At 34.5% G+C, this 9,801-nt stretch overlaps 1 protein-coding gene across 1 annotated transcript; it reads left to right on the top strand.

Annotated features, from left to right (window-relative positions):
• The first annotated feature begins 284 nt into the window (after nucleotides 1-284).
• LOC132600411 (double-stranded RNA-binding protein 2-like) lies at nucleotides 285-7,817 on the top strand. Its single transcript, XM_060313565.1, has 3 exons — nucleotides 285-1,254; nucleotides 5,694-5,913; nucleotides 6,645-7,817. Exons 1-3 carry the CDS (start codon nucleotides 1,009-1,011, stop codon nucleotides 7,451-7,453), a joined length of 1,275 nt encoding a protein of 424 aa, XP_060169548.1. The 5' UTR covers nucleotides 285-1,008; the 3' UTR covers nucleotides 7,454-7,817.
• The last annotated feature ends 1,984 nt before the right edge of the window (nucleotides 7,818-9,801 follow it).

Below are 9,801 nucleotides of genomic sequence, written 5' to 3'. Positions count from 1 at the left end.
TTAGGCATAGTGAATGAAAAACCAAAATAGTACCGAGTTTATTTGAACTCAAAATTTATATATAAAGTCAATGAAATTACAATAAATAGTAAATTCATAAGTGTAAAATATAACGATTCTAAAAATTTAAAGATTGAACACGTAAAATTTAAATTATGAATTCGTTTATGTCCACTCCACCCTCACACCCACTCCCAATCCACGCCACCCCAACCCCCACTCATTATTATTTCCTGACTTTGGTAGAACCAAAAGCTTACAATAACTAAAGAGACCATTAATTCTTCCCCCACTAAAATTCAAACCTTTGCTATCTCTTCCATTAATACACACATTTATCACTTCTTCTTCTTCTCTTCTTTTTTCTCTTTCATTCATCACTCTTCAACAAACTTAATTTGCCATCTCACACTTCATCAAAAACTCATCTAAAACTCAAAATCCATACATTCCTCTTCTGACCCGACCCGTTTAAACATTCATAACACAAAATTCAGCCATGTTTGGCTATCTCATAGCACTTCATCAAGAACCCATTTTTTCTTCTTGACCTGTTTACTCATTTCATGTCACAAATACAACCATGTTTGGCTATTTCATAGTACTCCAAGAACCCATTTGAAACCCAAAATCCCCATTTTTTTTTTCTTCCTGAGCCATTTCATATCACAAATAAAGCCATGTTTGGCTACTGCTTAGTACTTAATCAAGAACCTATCTGAAACCCAAAAATTTCCCCTTTTTTTCCAACCCATTTACCCATTTCAAGAATTAACCCGACCCAACATCCTAGAAAACAATCTAGTTCAGTTTTTATATATACATATGTTTGGCTATCTCATAGTACTTAATCAAGAACCCATCTAAAACCCAAAAAAATCCATTTTTTCAACCAACCCATTTACCCATTTCATCAATTAACCCGACCCAACATCCTAGAAAACAATTTACTCTTTTTTTTAATATTTTTATTTTATTTTTTAATATATATACACATTGTCATAAGATATGTACAAGAACCAGTTACAAGAGTTAGCACAAAGGAGTTGTTTTAACTTGCCTTCATACGTATGTATAAGGGAAGGTCCCGACCACGCGCCGAGGTTTAAGGCTGTCGTTAACTTTAACGGTGAGAATTTTGAGTGTCCAAATTACTGTTCTACCCTTCGTCAAGCTGAACATGCTGCTGCTGAAGTTGCACTTAACGCTCTTTCTAATCGTGGTCCTTCTTACTCGCTTGCTGCCCGTATACTCGTAAGTTTTAATTTGCTTGTCAGGTTTTGACGAGTTTAATAATGTAAATAAGTCGGGGTTATTGACGTAAAATGTATCAAAATAATCTTTAATCGTGTGACACTGCTTCCGTCCCTGTTTATGTTGCATTATTGACTTAATATAAAGTTTAAGAAAGAAACGTATGGTTATGAAATTCGTGGTTCAAAACTAACTTTATAAATGGGTGCGGCTATAAATTGAAATTATAAGGGTAGAAGTGGAAATTGCAAAGTTAAGTTGTTTCAGTGCTATTTTTTGAGACAGACATGTACTCCCTCAGGGTAAAAAAAAAAAAGTGTCCATTTAGTTAACTTATTAAATTAAGAAATAATTAACATTATTTTTCAGATTTACTCCTATTAAGTGTTATGTGATCAAATCTCAATGTCTATTTAATTAAGAGTAGTTTAGTCAATTTACATATGTTTTTTCTTGGAGTGAATACTTGGTGTGTAAATGGCTAAGTTAACTCCTTTTTTAATCCAGAAGGAGTACCTTCTAAGCTAAAATTCAAGCCATATTCTCAACTTTTGATTTTTGGCTTATTTTCGTACTTTTCATATTAAAAAATAAGTGCTTTTAAACATTTTTTATTTTTATCAAACAACTCAAAAACAAAAAAAGTGTTTAAAAGCGGATAAGCATTTAAAATAAGTCAATTCAAACACCCTTTTATTTTTTAAACAGACTAAGACTAAAAAATAAAGCAAGACAAATAAATTGAATCGGAGGGATTATGAGCCCGTTTGGATTGGCTTACAGCTTAAAGCTGTTTGCAGCTTATAAGCTGAAAAAAATAAGTTGGGGTAGTCCAACTTATTTTTTTTGGCTTATAAGTTGTTTTCAGCTTATAAGCTGCTTTAGATAAACTAAGTCAAATTGGTCCAATTATTTTTTTGAGCTTATTTTAAGCATAAAATGACTTTAAGCTGGCCAGCCAAACACTCAAAAAAGTTGAAAACAGCTTATAAGCCAATCCAAACGGGCTCTATTTGTTGTTTTTGCTGTCATTTCGTTAGGGTTCTGTCAGCATTTTGGTGTTCTTTTTTCGACCGGAGTGTTGCTACTTTGCGCCGTGTGTGTTGACTGTGTAATGTGCACACTTTCGTTAGTCCTTTTTCGAGCTCTGGACCATAATTAATGACTCTGGTTAATGGGGTTGGTTGGGGAAATTAATAGTGTTGAAATGACCAAAATGTCCTCTGTCTAGTTTTAGAAACTACAGATGTAGTCTTTCATGCTCACATTTATCACTTGATCATATGATTAAATGATACTATTATATATCATGACTTTAATTTTAAACGTTTGATGTAAATGCGACACACATTTATCACTTAATCATGGCTATTTAATTCTTAACTGTTAAAGTTAAATTACTTAGTTCGGTGTAAATACTAAGTGCAAATAAATTAACTAATGTATTACTCCCTCCGTCCCATTTGAACCGTCACATTAGCTTTTTTCACGTCCATTAAGAAAAATAAATACAAGGTATATAATTTACTAAGATCCTTATTTATTAGATGATTTTTGAGAATTGAGCAATAGTAAAAGGAACTACTTCTTTAATGCTAAGGTTATAGTTGGAAATAATTGCTAATTTTAATTTTGAATTCCTAAAGTATAATTATTTTTGGAATATTTATTTAAGCTAATGCGACAATTAAAATGGAACAGTGGAAGTAAAATGTAGGGGAATAATTTCTTTTAGAAAAGTTGGGTAATTGAAACTAGTGGAAAAAAGAAAAAGTTTAATGGGAAGTTTCGTGGTGGGACCATAATTAATATTGACCCATATGGTATCTCTTGTCTTCACATTTGCATAACAGTTGTTTTGGGTCTTGTTGTACTGTTTTGATAATTAATTTCCTTAAATGAGGGTATTTTAGTAATTAACTATTCTATATTCTAGCAGTTATAAACTTTTTTTATCACTAGTTATTTTGCATATTGAATTTTGCTACCTACCTCACCGATTTTATTCTTAAAGACCCATAATAAATAAGTGTGGAAATTGTAGATAAGACCTGTCAAAGTGAGTAGTAGGAATCAGTCAACATTTGAATTGGGTTTTATATATTTGTAAGATGAATAATTAACAATTGAAGGTTATGTGATAAAGACAATACAATTAAAAATTACCGAGTTCCAACTAATTAATTTAAATTCTACCCATTAAGATGTTGAAATAAGTATCAATACATTGGAAAAATGAACCAACAACTACCTAAGCTGAGGTGGTTTCTTCTCACTTGTCTAAATCTTGATAGGCAGAGTTACACAATATATGCAAGGGTGGAAGTAGCCTTCAGGGTACGGGTTTGGCAGAACTCAGTAGCATTGACCCAAACCATATATATGTATTACGAAATTTATAAAATGTACAAAATTAAATTTAGAACTCAATTACTAGTACTTGAAGTCGTCATCTTAGAATTTAAAACTCATAATATTCAAATCTCGAACCACATTTATTATAAAATATGAATGTGGAAAATTTGAGTTAGGCACATGCTTGGAAGATTGGAAACTTGGGGTTGAATTAATTTGAATCTAGAAGCTAATCAACAATTAATTTGGATCTTGCATTGTTTCAATATTTATTTAGCAGTTTTTATGACAGATACTGAACATGGGCATTGTTGACTTTGATCATGTGTGTGAACTCTTGCTCATTGATATAATTTTTAATATTGAGGGTAAGTATTTGACATATCAGTATATTGGGTATTAAATAAGGTGTTTGGTTGAGCATGGTACTGGTGGAAAATGTATTTAGGTCAAGCTTCCTATTTATAGCCTTGGTCTCCCTATATATTAAATTTTTCTATCTTTGTAGAAGCATCTGCATGTGACTGTCCACTTCCATGAGGTCTCTTCTATAATTGTCCAGCTATTAAATTGCCATATGCTGCATTTTATGTGCGACTATTTAAATGACTAGTTACTTTGACATGGTGGTTCTTGATAATTACTAATTTACTAGAACTAATAGAAGTTAGTTGCAGAAAAAATATTTACTCCTTTCTACTTTAATAAACATACTTCTGAAAATTGTACAATTGTGGGTCACTCGAATCACGTACTAGTTATGCAGATATTATACTGCAGCATTGTTATACAATGATTCATAATGTGGGAATTATCATGCGATGGATAATAATGGCGAAATTTTTATGCAGGAATAGCTTACTTTAGGTCCTTTTTCCTTGATAAAAAGCCTTTAGGTGTCCTTTTTTTTGATAGGTTATACTCCCTCTGTCCCAAAAAGATTGTCCTCCTTTCCTTTTTAGTCTGTCCCAAAAATATTGTCACATTTCTATATTTAGAAACAATTTAACTTTATGATATGATTTACAACCACACAAATATCTAAGGCTTGTTTTGGACCACACATTTCAAAAGTCTTCCTTTATTTCTTAAACTTTGTGCCAAGTCAAAGGAGGACAATCTTTTTGGGATCGGAGGGAGTAACTTATAAGGGCCTTTTTGTTTTTGTTTTTGTTTTTAGTTACTCTTATCCATGTATTAATATTCTTATTCCACATTCTATCATGCTATAATAACTTAGGTTGCTACATGGCTTTTTTTCCCCCCGATAACCATGTTGTCCGATCCGGCTTATATACATGACTCATGCGGCTATAAGCAATGCGGAGTTTAATGAGGCCAACCAAGCATTGTATTAAGTTATACAGTGTTTTTTTTCTTGTGGACAAACCAAGCATCGTATAACTTATGTGGAATTTTATGATGTAATTATCTTGTTTATATGGTGAACTAAACGACCCCTTATTCTGCTGTAAACCTTTCACATGTTTATTGGAATACATCAAGCAAGTCAACTTTTGGCTTGATCTTTTTCATATAAAACTATATTTTACAAAATACTGCAACAACAACGACGACTCAATCTCAAGGAGACTTTTTTTTTTTTTTAAAAAAAAACTGACTCAATCTCAAGGAGATTTCACAAGATAATCCTTCAAAATTCAAATTACTTTAGTGTATCTTAATCAAGTTAAGCGATCTAGACCCTATTCCAAGTCAAAATTATGTCATACAATGGAAATAGGGATTGTTTCGCGTTGGCCTTGTTCCACAGAGAAAATGTTGAGATACTTGTATACTTTTTAGGTGTGTGTATGATTTGGTTTTGGTCTCCGTCTGCTTTGCCTTTTAGTTTTATAAGTTAGCAAAACAAGAGGAGCTAGGGGGGCCACATAGCCCCTACATTTTATTCCTTAAATTTTGGGAAGTATTGTAGGAGACCCCTTTATATTTTTAATTTAAACATTTGGCCCATTCAAAATAACTTACTAATCAAGAAACCAATTTTCTCGTGATGACTAGTCACTGGTTTGATGACATTGCTGAAGTTTTGCTGTTCTCTTTGTTGGATGAACTCATTGTAGGATGAAACGGGCGTCTATAAAAATCTGTTACAGGAGATCGCGCAAAGAGTCGGAGCTCCTTTGCCTCAGTACACTACTTATAGGTCAGGACTTGGACACCAACCTGTGTTTACAGGAACAGTAGAATTGGCTGGAATTACGTTTACCGGTGAACAAGCCAAGAACAAAAAGCAAGCTGAGAAGAATGCTGCCCTGGCAGCTTGGTCATCGTTGAAACAATGTAAGTCTCCCCACTCAATTAAGAAAATATTTTACTTTGAGTAATTTGGCATAGTTCTATAGTCGATATGTTCTAGTATATGCTGGTGAAGAAACAGTGCACGGAAATGGTGTGAGTAGTGTCCAGTATTGTGGTAGTAGGTTCATATGTGCCTATTGCTTAAAGCTCCTATTTTTCATGCTCATTTGATCTCGAATAACTTGTGAGATTCAGGTTAATTCTGGAAGGATGGTCTTGTGTTTTTAGTCTTAAGGAGAATTGGTGAAAATAAACATTTACCCAAAAAACAAATGCGAGAACTGTACATTCTGGCCATATGGTCTAAACATATTTTGGTTTCTGGAAATCAGACTGGGATTTACAAACAACCCGAAGATAGGTTTTCACACAACTTACGGAAATGGTCTTGATACATTTATGCTTAAACTAATCCAAACACTTTTAACTTTTACCCAAAATTACTTTTCAACTACCAAACCAAAATGAATTTCAAATGCCAACAGAATTTTCTTTTCTGTCTTTCAGATTCATGTTGCTTTTTCGCCCCTCCTTTTATCAGAACTTAACAGCTTCTGGTTGACCCATCATGGAAATGTGTTTGATGTTTCTGTATGAAGATACCTTTAGTTCCTCATTATGCTGCTGATATTATAAATATATTTAGGTAGTAGCATCTTTCTGAAACAAGTGGAACAATTTTCATGGACAAATAAAGGTTTGTTTCTTTACAGTGGCACAGCAAGATGCAAGTTTATCATCCGAACCGGAGAACAATGACGAACAGGAGCAGATCAGAATAGCAAGAGCTTTACTGAACTACCGCTTGAAGGAAAAGTTAGAAATGGCCAAATCTGGCAATGTGTCTATACCATTCCAGAAGAAGTTTCCAATTCCATCTCCTCGACCATCAAGTCCACAACGTCCTGCTGCCACCACATCCAAAATCCTCCCGTTAATCTGCCCAAAAACAGTTACTCATTACAGATCGTCCTCCACGCCTCTGCCCCAATCACAGGCTTCATCATCAGAAGGCCGCACAGTTCCTGCTCCAGGTGCAGCTCCATATAAGCCAGTTAGACAATACAACAGGACACCTTATCGAGGTATTGCTCCGCCTGTTACAATAAGAACAGCCGTGCCAGTTTTCTCTGCTCCACCTCGTCCTCAACCTACCGGATGTGGGCCTCAAATGATGCAGGCCCGGCCCGTTCGTGTTGCACCACCTGTTTGTGTTAGGCAGGCTATCCCAGTATTTGCTGCTCCACCAACCAAAAAGGAGACCGTGGCACATGCTACTACTGAGCCAAGCAGCAGGCCATTAGCTCAGCCCGAGCAGGCCTGTCCCGTTCGAGTTGCACCACCTGTTTGTATTAGGCAAGCTATCCCAGTATTTGATGCTCCACCAGCCAAAAAGGAAACTGTTGCACATGCTACTACCCCAAGTGGGCAATTAGCTCAGCCCGAGGAAACTGGGAACAATTCTGGCACGGAGGTTGATGAATCAACGGCAATGAAGTGCTTGGAGGAGCTCAAGTTATGACAGGTTGACCTAACCTATGTCAAACATTTTTGTTGTCTTCTTTTAATGCCTTGGTGGTTTGAACAAATCAAGGGCAATGAACTGCTTGGGAAGTTCAGAGAATGATAGTAGTGACTGGGACATAGTTAATCTCTTGATATATCTATGTTAAGATTTCTGTGTATCTACTATAATTTTGCTATGTTTGATTCCTATTTCAATGTCCTTTTTCTTTGTTGTGCATGTTGTTTCATGCTCTAAGCTCATATTTGATGCTTCTACGATGAGAGAGTCAAATAGGTCGGAAAGAGTGTGTAAAATGTGATGCTAGAGCACATGATAACTTGTATATATATATATAACTTGTATGTTATTTGTGATTCAACTGGGTATGTTGTTGTTGTATGTAATTTGTGATGCATGTTGAAACCTCTTCTCCTTGAACCACCATTGTTCCTATCAAATGGACGTTGCGTCCACATAGATGTTAATAAACTTAATGTAGATGGCGCTTACGATAGTATCACTGAAAAATGAGGAATTGGAGTTTTTAGAAACCATACTAGCACTTGGATAATTGGTTTCCTCTACTTCTATTATCCAAGTAGAGTTGCCTCTATTACATGGATTGTAATTGGCCCAATAATTGAGCATCATATCTTTATGAATTGAATCCAACTCCCAGTTAGCATGCTCTATGCTCTATGAAGTAAATGATAAATACTCAAATATCCAGGTAAATGCATGTCTTTGCTTGACGATCCTGTAGGTCCACCTTGCAATACATCATTAGAGAAGCCAATAATGTGGTCGATATTTTGTATAAATATGGTTGTAATAACATTGATTCTACTACTCTACTATGTTTTACTTCCCCGCTTTGTATATGACTATTATATTAATGACCCCTCAAATCAAAGGGTGAGAATAAGGGTTACATCTTGTAACAACTAGTTAATATTCTATAAGATATATCTTCTACGGCAAAAAACAAAATCAAAAAATGTATATGAGCGTATAACAAAGGCAGCTAATCATTGTGGGGAATTAAATTTAAGGTGACATTATTCTAATTCTGACTTGAGACCAGTATTTTTCGTGGTTATTAGCAGAGTAGACGTCCTAGTAATACAAAATATTAGCTAGTATCTTTAAGTCTAATCCAATTTCAACTAGAGATTAATCAAGACATTCCTAGTCACAGTCACCCATTAGAAATTGGATTTTACTTCATTATGATGACCACAATATTCCCTGGTAGTCCTCCATCAAACAAAGACATTTTGAAAATACCTTCCGCTCCTCACTCCACCAAGTGTTTTAAGATACAAGCAGGTTTACCGAGGTGATCTAGGATTTGAAGTTTATGAGTTCTATAACAATTTAATAAATAATTGGGTTCACCGTCAAATATTTATAGAAATTTAGTACATTTCTTATTACACATACAAGTTCTAGACAAAAGTTACTGGGTTCATGTGTACTCACATCAAACATAGATGGAGTGAGGTTTTGAAACTTACGTGTTTGGGATTCTAGCCATTTTGCGTATTGAGTTCTAAAGTAATAATTTATATATATTAAATAATTTTTTAAAAACAAATACAAGATTTGCACAAAGTTGTTGAGTTCAGTCGAGCGCATACTTTAAATACAAGCTACGCTCTGCCCACATATTATATGGTAGATCTGCCCCTGCGTGTTGATAAAGCACAAGACATGAGGTAAGGACATCCCGATCGATGCACAAAACACTCGCTATGCGCGTTGCCAGAGGAAGGGTCAGACTATACATGATCTATTATAAATAACATTTATCTAGGTTGTTTCATATTTTGAACCTATAATCTCTTGGTCACACGACAACAACTCTTACCATTGCGCCAAACCCCTCCTTCAGTAAGACCAGAAGTGAGAGGAAAAACTTCAATTAATTCCTTTCACTAAATCCCATACTATCAAACCCTTTAGAAGCACATTGATGTCTCATCTAAATAGTATAAGATCACAAAATCAAATATTTATTAAACCATTAGATCTGCAAAAAAATAAAAATAAAATCAAACAAAACGAATATAAAATTTGAAGTTTATGAGTTTCTATAACAATTTTAGATCTGCAATTCACAATTATAAATATTTAGTGAATTTCTTAATACATTTAAAGGGTTGAGGCAGAAGCAATTGGCATGAACTCACTTGTTACATTGTAGATCTGCCCTATCTATTGATAAAGCACGAAACTCGAGGTAAGGGCACTCCAATGCATAAAAGCTCTCGCTTATACGCAGGGTCGAGAGGAAGGTTTAAACGATATTGGATATATTATAAATAGCCTTACATTGCAATTATGCAAGAGGTTTCTTTTCG

The sequence above is a fragment of the Lycium barbarum genome, chromosome 6 (genome assembly GCF_019175385.1).
Source record: "Lycium barbarum isolate Lr01 chromosome 6, ASM1917538v2, whole genome shotgun sequence".
In the NCBI taxonomy this organism is placed as follows: domain Eukaryota; kingdom Viridiplantae; phylum Streptophyta; class Magnoliopsida; order Solanales; family Solanaceae; genus Lycium; species Lycium barbarum.
The sequence above is the reverse complement of the archived record's forward strand: the minus strand, read 5'-3'. Positions and strand labels throughout refer to the sequence as shown.